At 32.6% G+C, this 21,558-nt stretch overlaps 1 protein-coding gene across 2 annotated transcripts; it reads right to left on the bottom strand.

Moving 5' to 3' along the window:
* Positions 1-4,154: 4,154 nt before the first annotated feature.
* LOC118030224 (uncharacterized) lies at positions 4,155-10,230 on the bottom strand. Of its 2 annotated transcripts, XM_035034245.2 has the most exons (15): positions 9,954-10,230; positions 9,532-9,587; positions 9,269-9,443; positions 8,803-8,904; positions 8,266-8,337; positions 7,843-7,959; positions 7,687-7,764; positions 7,141-7,203; positions 6,964-7,060; positions 6,755-6,833; positions 6,470-6,681; positions 5,779-5,924; positions 5,361-5,483; positions 4,728-4,920; positions 4,155-4,488 (listed from the first exon to the last, which is right to left on the bottom strand). In XM_035034245.2, exons 1-14 carry the CDS (start codon positions 10,041-10,043, stop codon positions 4,774-4,776), a joined length of 1,557 nt encoding a protein of 518 aa, XP_034890136.1. In that variant the 5' UTR covers positions 10,044-10,230; the 3' UTR covers positions 4,155-4,488; positions 4,728-4,773. The 2 variants fall into 2 exon arrangements, with proteins under 2 accessions (XP_034890136.1, XP_034890135.1); XM_035034244.2 differs by lacking the exon at positions 4,155-4,488 and having other exon boundaries at positions 4,506-4,920.
* Between the last annotated feature and the right edge of the window lie 11,328 nt (positions 10,231-21,558).

Below are 21,558 nucleotides of genomic sequence, written 5' to 3'. Positions count from 1 at the left end.
GTCACAAGCCAAGGTGATCAAAGGGTAAGTGAATGCAATTAAAGATTGCTCTACTGATTTATGGCATAAACAGCTTGAACATTTAAGTGAGAAAGGCCTTAGCATCCTTGCCAAGAAGAACTACCTTCCATTAAAAGGTATGAACTTAAACACATGTACTCATTATTTAGTTGGTAAACAACATAGAGTTGCATTTCAAAAATCACCTTCGCATAGAAGATCACATATTATTGATCTAGTTCATACTGATGTTTGCTCTATATTGATATTTCTTGGAGGTGCATTGTACTTTGTTAGTTTTATTGATGATCATTCCAGGAAAATTTAGGCCACTTGTTTGAAATTCAAAGATCAGGTGCTTGATGTCTTTAAGGATTTCCATGCCAGAGTTGAAAGAGAAACTGGTAGAAAGCTAAAATGTATTCGATCTGATAATGGTGGTGAATACAGGGGTCCTTTTGAAAAGTATTGCAGGGAACATGGTATCAAATTGGAGAAGACAATTCCTAAGACTCCACAGCAGAATGGAGTGGTTGAGAGAATGAATAAAACCATTGTTGAAAAAATTAGATGTATGCTCTCTCATGCAAAGTTGCCTAAGTCCTTTTGGGGTGAGGCAATGAAGACTGCAGTTGTCATGATCAACCTTTCTCCATCAATTCCTTTTGATTTTGATGTTCTAAATAGAGTTTGGAAAGGAAAGGATGTCTCTTATGCGCACTTGATAGTGTTTGGATACAGAGCATTCATACATATTCCTAGGGATGAAAGGTCTAAGCTTAACAGCAAGACAAAGCAGTGTATTTTCTTGGGCTCTAAAGATGATGAGTTTGGCTATAGGTTATGGGATCCAAAGGAGAAGAAAATTGTTAGAAGCAGAGATGTTATCTTCTTTGAAGATCAAACCATTGAAGACTTTGAACAGAATGAGAAAAAAGAGTCTACTACTTTTATTCCATCTAATTCAAATCCAAGACCTACTCCACAGTTACCTTTGATGCCTACTAATCATGAGGGAGATTTGCAAAATGATGATAATGGTGGTTTTCTTAATGAGCCATTAGTTGGTGATCTTGAATCAGCTAATGATGATATTGATGTTATTTATGAACAGGTTATGCAAGAAGCTCCAGATGAGCTATAATTGAGAAGGTCAACTAGACCTCGCCAACCTTCCACCAAATACTCCCATCATGAGTATGTGCTCCTTACTGACGAGGGAGAGCCAGAATGATTTAATGAAGCTATGTCACATGAGAAGAAAAATGAGTGGTTGAAAGCAATGCAAGAAGAGATGAAATCCTTGCATGAAAACCATACCTTTGAGTTAGTAAAGCTTCTTAAAGCTAAGAGAGCACTCAAGAACAAATGGGTGTTCAGGTTTAAAATTGACGAACATTGCTCGTAGCCAAAGTACAAGGCAATATTGGTTGTGAAAGGTTTCGGTCAGAAGAAGGGTATTGATTTTGAAGAAATTTTTTCACTAATGGTCAAGATATCTTCAATTCGAGTTATGCTTGGTTTAGTTGCTAGTTTGAATCTTAAAGTTGAGTAACTTGATGTGAAAACTGCCTTTCTCCATGGTGATTTAGATGAAGAGATTTACATGGAACAACCTAAAGGGTTTGAAGCAAAAGGTAAAGAGCAGTTAGTTTGCAAGTTGAAAAGGAGTTTATATGGGTTAAAGCAAGCTCCAAGACAGTGGTACAAGAAGTTTGATTCTTTCATGGTGGATCATAGTTATGACAGGACCATTTCTGATCACTGTGTATTTATGAAAAGGTTTCCAGATGGAAACTTTATTATTCTCCTGTTGTATATGGATGATATGTTGATTGTTGGTCATGATGCTAAGAAGATTTAAATTTTAAAGGAAGAATTAAGCAAGTCTTTTGCAATGAAAGACTTAGGACCGGCAAAACAGATTCTTGGCATGAAGATCACATGTGATAGGAAGGAGAAACTGTGGCTATCTCAAGAGAGATATGTTCAAAAGGTACTTGAGAGATTCAACATGAACAACTTTAAACCTGTTTGTTCTCCATTTATAGGCCACTTTAAACTAAGTTCTAAGTAGTGTCTTTCAAGTGATGGTAAAAGAGATGAGATGAAAAGGTTCCTTATACATCCACAGTTGGTAATTTGATGTATGCCATGGTTTGCATAAGGCTGGATATAGCTCATGCAGTTGGTATGGTTAGTCAGTTCCTCTCTAATCCTGGTAAAGAATATTGGTCAGCAGTGAAATGGATACTCAGGTATCTCAAAGGTACTTCTAGTTTCAGCTTATATTTTGGTAATACTAAACATGTGTTGGATGGATACACAGATGCAGATATGGCTAGTGATGTTGATTCTAGAAAGTCCACATCAGGATACTTGATGAAGTTTGCAAGGGGAGCAATCTCATGGCAATCAAGGTTGCAAAAATGTGTTACATTATCCACTACAGAGGCTGAATATATTGCTCTTATTGAAGGGGGCAAACAGTTGGTATGGATGAAGAAGTTTTTACATGAACTTGGCCTAGTTCAAGAGAACTTTGTGTTGCACTATGATAGTCAAAGTGCAATCCATCTCAGTAAGCATCCTACTTTTCACTCTCGGTTAAAGCACATTGAGGTTAGATATCAATGGATTTGAGATGCTATGAAGATGAAGTCATTTGTTGTTGAGAAGATCCATACCGATAACGTGTCAAACATGATGACCAAACCTCTACTGAGAGAGAAGTTTGAGTTTTGCAGAAGGGAAGCAAGCTTGTTTGAGCCTCCTAAATTGAAGCTTACGTGTTGATCACCAATATGGAGAATTCCTCACATGGTGTGTAAAGGGGAAAATTATTGTGTGTGGTCCCACACTATGTGATGGTTGGAGCACCACATTAATAAAGAAGAGAGGTAGTTGGTTGCCTGTCTGATTTAAATGTGTCTGCTACTGTAGAAGAGTTGCATTGTTTAAATAAAAGAGAGAAGAGAAAATTGAGAGAAAGAAAGGAAGTTGAGGCAGCTACACTGTCTATCTTCATTCTTCGTTTTCCAACTCGTTATCTGTTGGATTGGGCTGAAATTTGGATAGAAGCTTCTAGACACGTTACTCTTCGTTCTGAATGGTTGGATCGAAGATTGGTTGTGTGGAAGCTAGCTGTTTTGATAGAAAACAGGGCTGTCAGTATTGTAAGTTTTTCTCAAACACTTCTCTTTTTAATCTTGTTGTATTTCAAGAATAGATTGTTATTAATGATATGTATATTATAGCCCTAGTTAAATATGAGAAAGAATGGTTGTGAGCCCATTATTTGTTGATAGTAGAAGTTTTTAGGTGGACTATGGTCCCGTGGTTTTTCCCGCATTGGATTTTCCATGTAAAAATCTTGGTATTGATTTGTGTGATTGTTTGTATTATTTTGTTCATTGTTTGATTTTGTTTTTGATTGTACAAAGAGAGAAAATGATTGGGACTTGTGAATTATATTCTGCTAAATTGATCCGATTATTTGTTCCTGGTTTTCCTAACAAAGTATGGCGGGAGACAAAGAACAAGAGATGATGAGGCTGTGGCAATTTAAAATTATAACCGTTGTTAGAATCCGTTGAGACACCAAACACACCATTTAACTTTCTTGTTTTTAGTGTTGTTAAGGAACATATGTATAAGGCATGCCATTCCACTATTCCTTTCTTTTTCTTCTTCTTTTTGTTATATTCTTGTTACTTGATTTCATCAATTATTGTTAAAGAACTAGTTTCTCACTGGATTCTTCAATTGTTGGTAACATTTTCATTCCAATCATACCACAAGTAGTTGTAGATTTATCCATTCAACTATATAACTTGATAGCATAAATCTTGAGATCTTAAATTGCAAGGTCATTAGCATGAACGAACATCATAATCATCAAACAAGTTTCCAATCACTTGCGGCTTTCCATGTATCTATTTACTCTCCAGGGAAGACACTAAAACAAAGAGGCCTAACGGTGTTGATTCTCTTAGACTAAAAGCTTGTTTGGGATTATGATAGCAGTTGTAGTTTAAAGTATTTTTTATTTAGAAATGCATTAAAATAATAATTTTTATTTTATTTTAAAGAAATTATTTTTAAAATCATCATATCAAAACTATCTAAAAATATTAAAAAATAATAATAATAATTTTTAGCCTAAAAAAAAAACCTTGCATTCCCAAACAAGCTGTAAACCCATATCGTGCGCACCATCTCACTTTTAAAGATTTTTTAACTTTATAAAATTAGGGTATAAATCCATAGAAATTCAAATGATGTTTAACATTAAAATGAAAACCTTGCTTGGCTTCTACTTCACCTCACTGCTGCCTTTGCTGATGCACCATTTTTGTTATGCAATGCTCAGATCATGCATCCATGTATCATGCCTTCCCTTGCAAGTTGTTGCCAGTCCGTATCTAATGAAACTGGTTTCTGGCAGCAATTTGAATTTAGACTTGGGAAAAACAACAACTATGAGTTCTGCAAACAGCAGCGAATACAAATAAATGTCATCTTAGGGCAAAACAAATGCGTGCATGTTACAAAATCAACCCAGACTGAGGGGAGATGAAGAATCAAATTTGATTGAATGGAGGAATCAAAAAATGAGACTGAATTCCTAAATTACTAAAATCAATCAATCATGGACTAATCCAACCTATCTAAGAGTACAATTTCATCCACCAAAAATATTTGTTTCACAGATCTTAACTACCCACCAGATCTTGAAAGGCGGGCAAGGAATTCACAAGATACTCCTGAACTCTAGCCATCAAATTTCTTAGGTTGTCGCCACTGTTCCAAACTTCTAAGCAAAGCACCAAGAAATGATGTTTTGGGAAGAGCTCCCTTCTTCCCATATAATTTTTTCCACGCCAGGTCTGTGTATTTGGGGCCCGTACTTCTTTCAATCTGCAGAATTTAAAAGGAACAGCTGCTGAGAGAGTGCCAACAACACAGTTTCTCTTCGTTGCTCAATCTTGTACCTTTTCTAACCATGATAAATCTCATAACACAACCCCAAGCATTGGTGTATAAAAACAGAACTAAAATAAACCATTTCTATGGCACCTCAAAAGCTTCAAAAATTATAACAATTTAACTTCATCTAAAAAAAGGAGCATGAACGACTTGACCTATGGAAAGTGAAGGGAATCTTTCATTTTGGACTCCCTGCCATTTAAAAAGACCACGCCCGCCAGTATACAAACTAATAAAAAGGGGCATCTAACTCGTTAAAATTCAAAACCTGAGCTGCTCAAACGCAATTGCTGCAACTTAAAATGGGAAAAGATTACACTTTCTAATTTTTTGTTCTTTTTTTTAAACAAAAAAAATCTTTGTGGGCATACCTTGCTTATCTTTCCATCCTTCAAGTGGTACCGGATACCAGACCAATTGATAGACTGAGAAAAATGGGAACGGAATGCAGATATTGGATATAAGAAGTTATCCACAAGCATTGCAATAAATACCTGCCCAAGACAAATCATTTTGCTTAATAACAAGTAACTGTCAGATCGGCCCAAGTACAGTACTTAGAAATATAATTAGCCTAATTAGTTATTAGCCTTCTATGTTTAATTAGTGAATCTTTGATACAAATTTAGTGCAATGGTTTTCTTTAGAAATATAGTCACTGCTAACAATTGTTCATAGAAAGGGCCCATTTATGCTAGGCAATACCAATTTTTTGAACCATTAATATCATGTCCACAAAGAATTTTACCAAGACTGCAATTGTGCAAAAAATAAACTAGAAGTACTTACTAGGACCCAGTTATAAGTAGCAAGGGAGAGTCGGGGTGCCTCAGGAGAAAGCATGTTGCATAGTTGAACTTCTATCCTCGTCAAGTTCCACATTGAAAAAAGTTCTATAAAGGTGCATGCAGCTAGGCAGCTGACTAGCAACAACCCTGGGAAAAAGCATTTTTCTTAGCTGTAAAACTGCAAATTTATTGTGTAAGAACCATGTCAATGCTCTAACGTAACAATGGGATCTAGCTCTAGCTTCTTATTCCTAGTATTATATACTTTTTTCCAGGACAAATTGCAACCTATGCATGTCAAAGGAAAGATGAAAATGCTTAATTATCGGATCCGTAGACAAAGGAAAAAGGTGCCAACGTTGTTTAGTACCCTGGTTTCAAAAGCCAGAAACCTAACCCATGGCACTGTTATATCTGAGCTAGACTTTATGGGTGTTTTTAATGGTTTTGTACAGTAATTATTCCAATATAGAATAAATATGGTTGTAATAAAATTAAATGCATGGAGATGCATTGCCTATACGGTAAAAAAGCATATGTCACCATCATCTTTCAATCTTTGCTAATGCATTACCAAATGCTAATAATCCACCATAAGGTCTACAAGGCATACCTTGGAAGATTCCAACCTATGCCCCCCCCCACATCACATGAAAAGAAAAGGGGAGAGAAGGAAAAGTTGACGTGCTCACCATTAGAAACAAATGTAGTTTCCTCACGTGCATGTCCTTGGATATAGATTTGTAGTGCCGCTGCAACATGGGTCATGGCCATCAAGTATGGCACTACGAATCCCCATGATAAATAGCAGTGAGAAGAAAATAATGCACGGTTCATTATCCAGTTAACCTTAGATGTATATGATTCTAAAACAAATGTTTGCTTCCTCAAGTAATTCCAGTACCTACACAAAGTCAGCAAGTCAACACTAAATGAAATATAGTACATTTAAGCCTGAACTAGCGAATATCACAAACCTTGAAAAGCTAAGATCACTAGAAAGGGGGTGAGGAAAAACAGCAACAGGAGGAGATGTAATGAGCCTCTTATGAGCCCCTAAGGAAAAATCATAAAGTAGCAATCAGAAAGTTGATACCATATGATAGGATAAAGTTTTGAAGTGGAGACTGAGAGAAGCTGATTTTAAGTCCAAAACAACTGTCTTCAAAGAAAAATAGTTCATTACCTGCTAAAGCTGCAAGAGTCATATCATCTGAATATCCACCATCTCGAAGACCAGATACCACACCACAGCGGTCATACCTAAAATCATCAGCATGCATCTGAAAAGAAAAATCTAGACTAATCAAAATGCATTCAATCTTCTGTACAGAGTCTTGAGAAGGTAGTAGAAGCCACTTGCCATCATGCAACCACCCCATAGAAAGAATGTTTTTCCACCAGTGGCAAACCCCATCGAACAAGGCTGTGACAGAAAATATTCGAGATGTGAACAAGTTGTGACCATATTAACTCCATGAAAACCAAGAAAGTTCCTCTAATATCAAAAGCAAGGTAGCAATATAAAGTCATAACAGCATCAGCCTACAAATTCAGAGTTCCACACACTCCAGTAGTTTACAAGAAAGAAATTCACGTCCGTGGCCACCAAAGAAAATTAAATTCCAGTTACTTGCATCCCCCCCCCCCCCAACCCTCCAAATAAAACAAAAATGATGCTGTGACTGGGGTCAGCAATCACGTGTCCCTCGCTTCACCAAGTTGAAGTAAATAATGCCACAAGTTAACTTGCTAGCATTTAGTGGTTAAGAAAAAACTGCAAGACTGGAATGAAGCCGCAACTTCACTTGAAATACCATAATGAAATAAATAGTTTTGGATGCATTAATGTCATTAAGCTCAGAGAATGAAAGAGGAAAAATATGGAAAGGTCATTAAGGTGCTGTACCATGTGATATTCATAGATGCAGTAACTTCCTAAGCTCCCAGAAGGTAGATCAAGAGGATATCCAGTTTGAATAAATATCTGCATTCCATTGCACAGAACTTAAGATTATAAAATGAATATAGTTTACATCATTACAACCATAACAAAGACCCATACCTCAGGATTTTTTTCCATCTCGGCAGTTAGGGCACCAATTGAACCAGGGTGCAGCCTAGCATCATCATCCAAAAACAATACATACCTACTGTCTTTGTGCATTTGCTCCACACCAATCTTGACAACAGCAGAATAATGCACTTGTGAAACTCTAACCAAAAGTGTGGTTCTAGAGGAGACCAATGAAGAGAATTTATGCGAAGTATAGAATGGATCAACTTTTGTATAAACTTGCAATATCCTGGTTTTCTAAATACAATTTGTAAAAACATCATGTGATGACAGACCTTTTTGGCAACTAGTCTAAGCATCGGACTCCTACTTCATAAAAAAATTAGAATTCATATATAAATTAAGGAACAGGTAATCAGTATTAAGGGTATTGCCAAAAACCATTAAAAAAATGCTAAACATGTTACATACCAACTGGTTGTGAATTTTCTGACTACAGGTCGTTGATAAGCCAGCTACAACAATTCTAGCATCGATACTATCCTGCTCATGTGAAAAATAATTACAAGTCAGTACACAAGGTGATTTACAGAACCAACATATTTTTAAAGGATGCAAGGGACAAAAATGTAGTGACAGCTTTACTGATTTTCACATCAATAAAATGCGAGCCTACGTATTTCTGTGCAAGTCTATATATCTGGTAGTTCATACTTTATACTTTGATACTTGCCAAATTGTTTGTTGACTTGGAGGCTAAACTTATGATTTTGGTTTACTCTATGAGGTTATCTCAGATATTTCACAAAGAAACAAAGATTATCACATTTTACTATGAATAAAAGCACAATTAATTAATGATTTTCCACTAAATTGATGGGATTTCAAAGATGGACCAATAAATTGGGAACTAAGGAACCAATTACATAGGTGTCAAATCATATACTGCATGTGCAGTTTATTTCTCTCAGTACTAGTATTGGAGTAAACCAATGAAAACAAATATACCTTGAAATCTGATATCAAGCTAGAAACAGCATAGTAAGCAGGGTCTTCTGTACTGTCCACAACAAAAAGGAATTCTAGCGGACCACCATAAAGAGATGTTACCTGCACTTAACAATACCGACGTCATAAACAATGGCTCTCTTAACATTGTATAACTTCTCTCAATCAAAGGGAGAGTTTGAGCATAATTACACCGAGCAGGAAGAGATATAACTTTCTTTAAAAAAAAAAGCGCTCTATGAAGATGCCTATGTATCATCTCATAGCAGAAAATGAAAACAACAGTGCATATATCAAACTAGAATATGAAATATACAGCACATACTCATTTGACCCCAACTCTTCTCTACCCAAACAAGGAATGGAAAAATCAGCAATGAAAACCTCAGCAAAACAGAAAAGGGTTGAACGGCTTCCCTCTCTGTCAAGGGGAAGAGAGAAAAAAAGCCGGCAGTGAACAACTCACTTGACTTCTCCAATTGTGCAGATTGTGTTCTCCAAACCCCTTTAAAGGCATAACTACTGTAACTCTAGGCAGATTGGTCTGATAAGAGTGCTCAAGTTCAGTAATGTCATGGCAAAGAAATGAAAAGCTGTTGCCAGCTCTCATGCTATCTTTTATCCGTTTGATCTCTCTATTCCTGCGAGAAAGGAGAAGATGTAGGTGACGTCTCAAAGAACAACACATTACAAATCATTTTCAAAACTAAATTCGCTAGATCTCAATACCTGACATAGGCAGCACAAGCCCACCCAAGAGCCAGAATTAAGCAAATTGCACATCCCTGCAGCAGGAGAAAAGAGGGCGTAGAGCTGGTAAGATTTATATACAAAAGAAAACGGGAAACCTTTTTGCTTCTTGACGAGTGATACTTAGAGAGGGTAAATAGCTATCCAGCCAAGTTTGATGGAGAAAGCAAAGCCAGAGGAGCCCAGAATCCAAATGCAGGACTTCCATAACCCAGCTTATTATTCATTTATGCATGAATTAAAATTGAAAGCTTTAAGACCGAATCCAGCTAATTCATAAACCTATAAAAATGAATGACAAGCGACAAGGAAAGAAAAGAAGCAGTGTGTTGCGACAGCAATGTGAGAAAAGAAGCAGTGCGCTGCGGGATGGATCTAAAAATAGGAAGGAAGAAACACACCTGGATCTGAATAAAAACAGCGAGAGGACTACAGAACGCTTTACTCATGTAGAAGAGGAAGGCACTATCCATCGCCCCTTTCCCCGTCATTGCTTCCTCTTCCCCCCCTCTCTCCGTCAATCTTATTTATTCAATATTTGGAGGAGAGGAGAAGCGAGGAAGGAGACGAAGAGGAGTGAGAGACCGCGTGATTTTTACACTAATAATGAATGTTGGAGGAGCAGACAAAACGGAGGGAGAGACCGTTAGACAAGGGTGGGTTCTAAGTTCTAACAAGAGTGACGGAATATATTGAATTTGAAACATGAATGAATCGATAATGTTTTTGCCCCTTGTACTTTCACGACTGTTTTATTTTGAACCCTATAGTTTAAGATGTCCCATTTTGTCCTTTATTATAAGCTCGAATTGGCTACACCTTATTTTATGTTATGTTGCCGAGGATTGTGGCCTTGTCATTGCCCCATTTCTCCTTTGTGTTGCTTTTATTAAGTATTGCTTTCAGCTAATCTTTAAGAGGTTCTTGTCACTATTCTTGTAATCGTTAACATCTTTTCGATGTAGTACTTACCGGTAAGTTTTTCAAAAACACAGTTTTTATTAAATACGAATAGTAAAATCACAAGGTAATTTTAGAAAGTCAGTGCATATAAAATTTAAATAGAGACCAAACAATTACATCTCGTATAAAAATGTTGCAACATGTCCTCTCAACCTCATCCCATCTTGAAAAATAAATCCTTCGTGACTTCGTATCCTTAAGATTTCTACATAACAGCATAGATCCCAACACTTCAAATACTCATCGTATTATATACAAATATAAGTAATATAATGAATAATTATTCAAAATAAATAAATATATTCATTCAGGATTTGAAAACAATCTTCGAAAGCTACTAGAATTTGAGTGGAAACTATTGGGATTAGGACTAGTTAGTGGTGATGTGTGACTTCCACACATGGATGTGTGATTGGAATTACTCACTATGGTTACATGCGTTGTGATGGGAGAAGACATATAAATTACTGGATCGGTGACATGACCAAAAAATTAATATCTTCTCCCAAGTGTAGGAGTGTCAAAGTAATAAATAACTAGGAAAGACCGGGGTCGAACCACAAAGAGGTTAATTGTACAAAATTATAAATAACAATAATACAATAACAACAATAACAGTAATAGTAATAGTAATAATAATATTAATAATACTTAGTATGTGGCGTTGTTTATACCTGAGAATGATCTAAAAAGATCGGGTCACAGGTTTCCAGCCTATATATTGAGTTTATGAAAAGATCAAAGAGATATATTATATAATATAAACAGAATGTAAATAATAATAATATAATAATAATAATAATAATAATGATAATATAGTAGTAGTAGTAGTAGTAGTAATAAAAGAAGAAGATGAAGAAATTAATGAGAACTTTAAGATGAAAGATTAATGTAAGGATTAAACAATGATAAAAACAAATGTCAAGGTTAGAGGATCCACTAATGGTATTTCAAACAAGTATAGTATAAACTATTATTATTCAATTGGAAACCACACACAAAGGAAGTTCCAATCGGATGATTTGTCATTAATAGCTCATTATAAATTATTAACATGATCATATTAATTATCTTATTTACATAACACCAAAATTTTAAATATTGTCAGGAATTCATGATGTTAACTGATGTTAACAACAAATCAAGTTCCTTTCATAGCCTAGGTGTAGGTAATACCATACGGTTGGGCCATGAGAGTGCCAAGCATTTGTTGTACCAAGTGTTATACAACACAAATCTAGATTAACCATTTAACAAGCAAGGTATAAGAATTAGTAAGATAAAAAGATAAGACATGTTAATATTAAACATTAAGGTCCATATTGAGTTTACACCATATTTATTCTTACACCATTAGTGTTACCTTTTCACCTTGACATAATAAACTTAGCTAAACATAATGAAGAAGAGAAACATAAATAAACAAAACAAGAACATAAATAAGATACAAGTTAACTAAGGAAAGGAAAGGAAATGAAAAGCATAAACAAGATATTAATGAAAGCAAAACTTAAGAATTACAAAAACAAATATAAAGAGAGAAATAAAGAGCATGAACTTGATCTGAACAACCAAGCCCCCAAATACATGGCAAATGCTTCCTTTTATAGGCCAAAATTTGGAATTATTGATTTGATGACTAATTGTTGAGTGGGTGACCAACTCTTGACTTTGTGAAAATCCTTATCTTATTGTCTGAATAAAACGAAAATACTAGCATCAGAAATGGGTCCACTTAAAAACATGAAAGTTGCAAGAAATTGTCTTAACAAATCTGTGTAAAAATTTGAGGTTATTTGGACTTCTAGAACTCCAGATATGGGACAAACACTGAATAGTGTTCGGGCTGCAGGACAGATTCAGACTTCTCTGTTGTTGCTATAATTTGGACTTGAAAACGGCATTCTTAGATCTTGATGAAAACATGAAAGTTTTAGGTCTATGTCTTACTGAATCTGTATAAACATTTGAGGTCATTTGGACATCTAGAACTCGAGATATGACCCAATTACCGAATAGTGTTCCAGTTTGGATTGCACCAATATCTCTTTTCTAAGTTTCACCCTCTCTTTATCTTCACAAATTTCAGTAGTTGAATTCATCAATCAATTCTTTGATTTATGTGATAGGCCTGCATTAAAAATGAATATTTACCATATATTAGGGGCATTTTATATTATTAGACTTGTTATTATAAAACATGCTTTAGTTAAGGAGTTATTGATACTTTAAGTGCAAAATGATGATATAAAACCTTGATAAATATACACTTTTAAGTACTAATCAATCGGGCACACATCTTCATTGTCTTCTTGTATACATCAACGATCGATGAAGTCCACCACTACTCCAAGAGGGAGATCAAACCAAGAGAGGTTTTGGTTTCTCCTTTATTTTCTTTCTCTCTTCACATGCTCGTTGATTTGGGTGGTTCTTGCTAATTTAGATGGATTGCTGATGGGCATTCAACATGAGAAGAAGGATTGTCGAGGTGGTTGGGTAGTTTTAATAATTATTGGTGTTTGACAAATATGAGTTCATGTTAGAGATGAAAGATGGGTTTTGGTTATTTGGTGATGGTCATGAATAGTGTTGCCAAATTTCAACAAGAAAGAAGGAAAGGTGACTTGTCTTGTCTGTTTTAAGCAAATAAAAAGAGGAAGATCAAGGCTAGGGTTTTCTTTTCTTTTCTTTTCTTTTCTTTTTCTTTTGGTGTATTTCTCTAGTATCTCTCTATGTGTCTATGTCTATAGGGTATTTATAATGTGTGTGCATCCTTTTTTTTTCTATGCTTCAATTTATAGTATTGAGAACCCTTTCAATTTGAAAAATAAAATCAAATATATTGAAAGATTTTTATCCTCTTTCCTTCTTGAATGAGGATTTTAAATTATAGAAATTTGTGGTCAAAGATTTTATTTTTATTTTTATTTTTGAACTATGCATGATCTCTTTCTTTACTTCTTGACTTTAATGAGATCCATGATTAGTGATTTTCTAAAACTATCTCTTTCTTTATTTCTACATTTTTTTCTAATTTTATTTTAATCTCTACTTTATGAAATATAATCCCTCCTTTTTTTAATATTTGAATTATATTATTCAATTCCCCCATTATCTTATTTGATCTCACAAAACTTTGTTTTTTTAGAGTACCCTTTTCCTTGCTTGCTTGCCTTTTCACTCTTTATTTTATACTTTTCTTTTTCTTTTCTATTTATTGTTTTTTTATATGAAAAATCACTACACAAAATAAGATAAGTAAAAGCATCAAAAACATAAATGATCATGAATTAGTTGGATCGCTTTGGAAAGATAGTTTCTTAAAAACTTAAAATACATTAAGAAAAATAGAGGTAAAAATGAGTTAGGACACCATATATTTATGTAAATGTTTTTGAGTTTATATTGTATTAGCTTTTGTAATTATTTTGTATACATATCTATTATGGTGTTTTGGTTTATATTTGCTTATATATCAAGTTCTCCTATAAAGGTAGTGCTAACTGAAGTTTTGATTGGTTTTTTTAATGGATTGAAATGTTGATACAAACTTTTCAACAATTACAGTGGAAATTGCATAACTAATAACATTTTTATACTCGAGTTGAATGATAAATTATAAGCCAATTCTTTAATATTAAATTTGATTCTAGGAATGGGATTCCGTAAAAGGGCACATGACGAATGGGACCCTCGCCAATGTCATATATGGTATTGTGCTTATATTTTAAATCTAATAGTTAAATATGAGTTAGAAGTAATTAAGAATGGGATTGAAAGAATTGGAGAGGGTGCACTTTATTGAAGAACTTCACCAAAAAAGAGATAAAGTTTGATGAAAAACTGATCATGTTCATATTCATATAACCAAAAAAATGGGTTTGATTGCACAACGAGGTGGGATTCTTCATCTTTAATGCTTAAGAATATTTTAATTTATAAAGATGTGTTTGCTCAATTTTAGCAACAAGAATTTCAATATAAAAGTCTCGTGGGTATTAAACTTGACTAAATTTCCATAGATTTTATTCCATAAGTATTGTAAAGAGAAAGAAGTTATCATAATTAGATTTTTTTTTTTTTACACCTCTTAAACATCCCAAAAGAATATATATGAAACAAAAAAGATTAGAAAAGAAAAAAAATACAATTAGAAATGAAATTGAGAGAAAATGATTGAAATTGGCTAAAAATTGAAAAGCCATATACTGGATTAGAAAAGGTGTTAATGTGCAAGGACTATTTTAAAGCAATCAGGGATGAAATTGAGAAAAAATTGAAAGAAAATGGTTGAAATTGGTTAAAAATGAAAATTGAAAAGTCAATTACTGAATTGGAAAAGAAAGCAATATACAAAAACTATTTTAAATGTAGTTAAGGACTAAATTGAAATAAATAAAGAGAAAAAGGTTGAAATTGACTAAAAATAAAAAAATATCCAATGACTATATTAAAAAAATGAAGAAATTAAAGGACTTATTTTGAAACATGAAAATTCTATTTAAATAAACAATGTGTTTTGGGCAAAACAATGTCATTTTTTAACGAAAATCAGGAAATAAAAAGGCCAAAGCACCAAAATAACATCATTTTAGTACATGGCTTGAATAGTTCCTTTTTCTGTTTAATGAGATTTGCAACTTTGTCTTATTTGTTTCATAGTTTTGGCTCAACTTTGACCTTTTTTTCTTTCTTTCCCACGCTTGTAAAAAAGATCAAACAACACACCATTCTCCTCTTTTGCATGTGTACTACATTCTTGATAATAAAAAAAATACATGCTTTGACCTTTTAAAATCACTGCAAAACTAGTGTAAAGAGGGCAACACAAGCATGTTTGGCCAAAATATACAATTATAATAGAGAGTTGAGATTGACCTAAGAGAACTTGATGGCCACGAACATTCCACCAAGAAAGGTTCCAAGAGCTTCATCATTACCTATAAATAATAGGGTAAAGCAAGAAACAATATAAGCCAGTTTAAAGAGAAAATACCAAGTTAGAAATAGAGAGAAGAAAATGAGAGTTTGAGCTAAAAGAAGAGAGCCAAGAGATGAAATGGAAGAAAAGGGAAGAAATGGAAAGAAAAAGAGAAAAAAAATCAAAACCCAAAAAAAACCCAAAGTGGAAGTGTTGTGAACCAATAAGTAGTAGGGAGGAAAAGAAAAAAAAAACAGAGAGAAAATGAGGCAAAAACCAAAGAGAAAAAAACTCAAAGTAGAGAGAGAAAACATTTGAAAATCATACCATCACTACCACACCATCGTCCTTTTCAACACAACAGCTCCTCCCTCACTTGAATCAGCCCTAAAGTGAGACAAATTCTTCTTTTCTTCTTTTCCAGTGGGGTTTTTGCATTTTTTTTTCTTATTCACAAATGAAAATAATATACATTTTAGTTTTGTTCACTTCGCAATACGTGTAAAAAATTATTTCTTGAAGTAGGTTATTATTCAACCATGCATTTTGTCATTTTACTTTTATGTTATTTTATTTTTATTGGTTTTATATTAGTGTTAATTATACTTCATAAAATATACTTTCGTCTTTTCATGTGTGTATGTGTGTGTAAATATTTATTAAAAAAAAAAGACAAAAACAACATTGATGAGTTTTCATCAAGTTCTCATCATTTATTTTTTATTAATCTTGGTTCTAATAGTTAGGTCAATATGTCTCGTAGTTTTTAAAGACCGATATAGGCATAACACGCTTTTCTTTAAAACCTTAAAACTAGTTCAATAACGAGACAATGAGTAGTTGCTAAGTTAGCGTTGTTTTTAAAGACATGATTTTAATGATTAGGTCAATATGTCTCCTAGTTTTAGAGACAAATATATACCTAGAGTAACATTTTTAAAATAAATAACGAGGTCAATAATAAGTCTACGAGTCTCCTTTGAATAGAGACCAACATGGAACGAGCCTGGCATTCTTTTCATCTTTTTTTTTTTTGTCATAGTGATAAAAAGATCAAGAAATATTTATAAATAAAAAAACTAAAATAAATTGTTGTGAGACTTTTAATTCAAAGCCTGAGGCTAACTCGAAGAATATCCATCAACAATAAACAACTTGTGAATAAGCTCGGAAAATAATTTAGATAGTTAATGACATGCGTAAAATAAATTTAGAACAAAACACATAACAAAGGTAAGAGTGATTTTTATCTTCTCTTAGTCATAACCAATAACTTACTTAAATCTTTGGAATCAATGTATTTTTTAAGATTATTTGTTTCTTTAAAAATTTAGGTGATGACTTCATTTTTCATATTTCCCTTTAATTTTTAGAGGTCCTCGTTAATGTTTAATGTGATAATCATGATAACGATGGAAAAGATAAATTGAAACTAATCATCAACCCTAAATCCCAATCAATACAATATCAAATAAAAAAAATTAATGATCAAGGTGGAAAAAAAAAGTCTAATAAAAAGGAACATTGTGTGAATAAATGATGATCTCTCTCATATTTTACACTAGAAGATGTATTTTTTTTTTAATTTAATATCCCTTGTTGAAACAATAAAATTTTTAAAGAGAGAGAGAGAGATAGAGAGAGTTTGATGTGAAGAAAGCCCATGTGGATTCTTGAATAATTTCGATCTCGTGTATTTTAGACCACGTGACTATGCCTTTAAAATTCTTAAGGTGATATTGTACTTGAGTTTGTAAGCACAAAGCATCAATTAGTAGATATATTTACAAAGCTTTTAGGTAAGGATCGCTTTTGCAAAATAAGGAGAAATTTAGACTTTATTCATGCTAATGACATTTAAGGTTTTATCTTTGTGCGCGTATACATTATTGGAAATAAGTTGGATCTATTTGAGTAATAAAATATATACCCCTTAACATGAAAAATCTATTTTAACTGTGAAATTCACTGCCAGTGAAGTTCTGGGATGAACCGATTAACCAGTTTGTCGTACCAATTCAAACAAGCAATCGGTTGAAACAAAGAAATAAAGTATTTGCTATTGTGTGAATAATAACATTTTGATTTTTTAGTTAGGTTCAATTTTTTAGTCTATAAATTAGACAAAAGGGCATAATTGGACTCATGAAATATATCTAAAATAGAAAATATAGAAAAATCTAAATTTTGTGTAAACTAGTCAACCAATTGAGACAAAGCACAAATAAATTAGCTACTACCCAAAATTTTAAATTTTGACCCCTCTATCTCTTTGATTTTTAGACTTGATTTTTACATGAAAAAGGAACTTTTTTAATTTTATAAAAAGGATCAAAAGATAAAATTGAGAAATTTCAAGGCTGGGGTTAAACCGATCGAATGTTTTAACTAACTCAATGCAACCGGTCGATCGGTTGCTTGACAATATAAATATTGTTGTCATTTTTCAATAGTGATAGAATCCTTAAAATTAAAGAACGCTAACCCCAAACAGAAACCCTACTCTTAAATCACTTAAATTTCACCAAACTAAGCTCAATTGGGGTTAATTTCTTAAAGATTCAAGCTAAGTGGCACCTAAGAAATGTTATAAAGACGCAAAATCAAGGAGAAAATAGGTAAATGATCCTGATTTTCCTTGAAGTGATATTGTATAGAAGTTTATAAATTTTTTTTGCAAATCAATCTATTACAATTGAAAGGGGTTTAAAAAGTGTGTTAAGTGATTTTGGGATTGATACAATATTTGATTATTTAGGTTGGGATAATATGTTTCATTTGAAGAAACCCATATATCCTAAGCTTGTTAAAATGTTATTTGCAAACATGCATATCAATATAGAGCCTAGGATAGTCAGTCATTTATAAAGTAAGCGAATTGAATTTGATTATGAGACTCTAGGTAACATTTTAGGTATAAGCAATGAAGGGCTTATAGTATTTGTGGTTAAATATATACCTACAATAGGTGATTTTGTGTATGATGAAGTTATAGCATAACATACTGATCAATTGGACTTTGCACCATATGCTAAGATTAAAAGCCAGGACTTACTCTTATAACCTAGGCTTATTCACGGAATCATTACACATAATATATTACCAAAGAAAGGACATTATAATGAAGTAACCTTTATGGATATGTGCTTGATTGACTGCGTGATTAAAGGTCATCAAATTAACTTATCCTATATTATGATGAAAAATATGATCATGACATATGATAAAAATAAAAATATTCACCTTATGGTTAGTGTCTCACCAAGATTTTTTAGTACTTTGAGATTTTGCTCACTAATATGGATAAGAACCCATATTCAAAGGAAATGGAAATAGACTCAAGAACCCTTAACAATATGGGATATATACAGTGGCGGAGCTAGGATTTTTTAAATGAGGGGGCAAATTACTAACAAATATTTGATATTATATGTTATACATACATGTGTTATATATAGAAATTAATTTGAAATATATATATCAACTCAAGTTAAGCAAAATTAATTTAAGAATACTTTTAAAATAAAAAAAACTTACATTATAATTGTTCTCTTCGAGATTTAATATTTTAAAACTGTTTCATAATAATTTTATTTTTAATCTCATGAAAAATATCTTTCTCAATATATATAACAAATTTTCATTTATTTATTCTAAATTTTCTAAGGATTGAGAAAGTTTTTGGTAGTAATTTTATGCTGACATATAGTACGTAACATCTAAAATCATAGCTTAAAAGAATTGTCACAAATTAATGTTGTTCTTGCTAGCTTGTTGTTTTGTACAAGTGGATTAAATATAAATATTAAAATATATTTTTTTTAATTTATTTATTATGTCCTTAATTTTTTTAGTTCCTGTATTTCATTCTTAATCATTAATAAATTTATTATTATCATTTTTCATATAAAATTCATAATAAATACTTACCAGTTCATCAAAACTCATTTCATTTCATATCTATTAGCTTATAATATTATCCATACACATATTAATTCAACAAACCCATAAATTATTATAAACCCTAACATTTTCAAATAAAACTAAAATTATATAATAAAACAAATAGAAAAGTAGTTTGGATATTAATTTATCTACTATTAATTTATATAAATTATTTTAAAAAGTAACATAGCTTTACACCATGAAATAATTAAAGTGGAATCAATAATAGCATTGATGAATCGGACTATCAAATAGAGGACCAAAGACATTCATTTTTGTGCTTTTACCTCACCATCAAATGCTTCTCTTGCTGTGGAGGGTTCCTAATTAATTGGGAGGGGGAGGGGGCAATTGCCCCCTCTTACCCCTACGTGGCTCCGCCACTGGATATATAGTAACTAACAACAATGCTTGGGTTTCTAAAGACTAGGTTGGTGCTCATGCTAAAAAAAAATAGAATTGGAGATCACATAGCCCATATTAAGACATATGTGAGCTATCTTTAAGACTATAGCGCACACATCATTACTAATCAAAAGTATATGATCGACAACTTCCATGATATCAAGACCATGATGACAAATCTACTCTATTGATATGCACCACTGACAGGACTAAAAAATTGATGTCTTCTCCCAAGTGCAGGAGTGTCGAAGTAATAAATAACCCGGCAAAATCGGGGTCGAACCACAAAGAGGTTAATTGTATAAATTATAAATAACAAGACAACAACAACAACAACAATAATAACAACAACAATAACACTAATAGTAATAGCAATAATAATAATAATAATAATAATACTCAGTACGTGGTGTTGTTATACTTAAGAATGATCTAAAAGATCGGGTCACAGGTTTCCAACCTATATACTAAGTTTATGAAAAGATCAAAGAGATATATTATATAATATAAATAGAATGTAAATAATAATAATAATAATAATAATAAAATAATAATAATAATAGTAATAGTAATAGTAATAGTAATAATAGTAGTAGTAGTAGTAGTAGTAATAAAAAGAAGAGGAGCAAGAAATTAATGAGAACTTTGAGATTGAAGATTAATGTAAATATTAAACAATGATAAAAATAAATGTCAAGGTTAGAGGATCCACCAATGGTATTTCAAACAAGTATAGTATAAACTCTTATTACTCAATTTGGAAACCACACACGGAGGAGGTTCAAATCGAATGATTTGTCATTAATAGCTCATTATAAATTATTAACATGATCATATTAATTATCTTATTTACACAACACCAAACTTTTAAATATTGTCAGGAATTCATGATGTTAACTGATGTTAACAACAAATCAAGTTCCTTTCATAGCCTAGGTGTAGGTAATACCATACGGTTGGGTGATGAGAGTGTCAAGCATTTGTTGTACCAAGTGTTATACAACACAAATCTAGATTAACCATTTAACAAGCAAGGTATTAAGAATTAGTAAGATAAAAAGATAAGACATGTTAATATTAAACATTAAGGTCCATGTTGAGTTTATACCATACTTATTCTTACATCATTAGTGTAACCTTTTCACCTTGACATAATAAACTTAGCTAAACATAATGAAGAAGAGAAACATAAATAAGATACAAGTTAACTAAGGAAAGGAAAGGAAAGGAAAAGCATAAACAAGATATTAATGAAAGCAAAACTTAAGAATTACAAAAACAAATATAAAGAGAGAAATAAAGAGCATGAACTTGATCTGAACAACCAAGCCCCCAAATATATGGCAAATGCCTCCTTTTATAGGCCAAAATTTGGAATTATTGATTTGATGACTAATTGTTGAGTAGGTGACCAACTCTTGATTTTGTGAAAATCCTTATCTTATTGTCTGAATAAAATGAAAATGCTAGCATCAGAAATAAGTCCACTTGAAAACATGAAAGTTGCAAGAAATTGTCTTAACAAATCTGTGTAAAAATTTGAGGTCATTTGGACTTCTAGAACTCCAAATATGGGCCAAACAATGAACAGTGTTCATGCTGCAGGACAGATTCGGACTTCTACGTTGTAGCTATAATTTGGAATTGAAAACATGAAAGTTGTAGGCCTATATCTTACTGAATCTGTGTAATTTGAGGTCATTTGGACATCTAGAACTCGAGATATGACCCAATTACCAAACAATGTTCCAGTTTGGACTACACCAACA

Source organism: Populus alba, chromosome 12, assembly GCF_005239225.2.
Source record: "Populus alba chromosome 12, ASM523922v2, whole genome shotgun sequence".
In the NCBI taxonomy this organism is placed as follows: Eukaryota; Viridiplantae; Streptophyta; class Magnoliopsida; order Malpighiales; family Salicaceae; genus Populus; species Populus alba.
The sequence above is the reverse complement of the archived record's forward strand: the minus strand, read 5'-3'. Positions and strand labels throughout refer to the sequence as shown.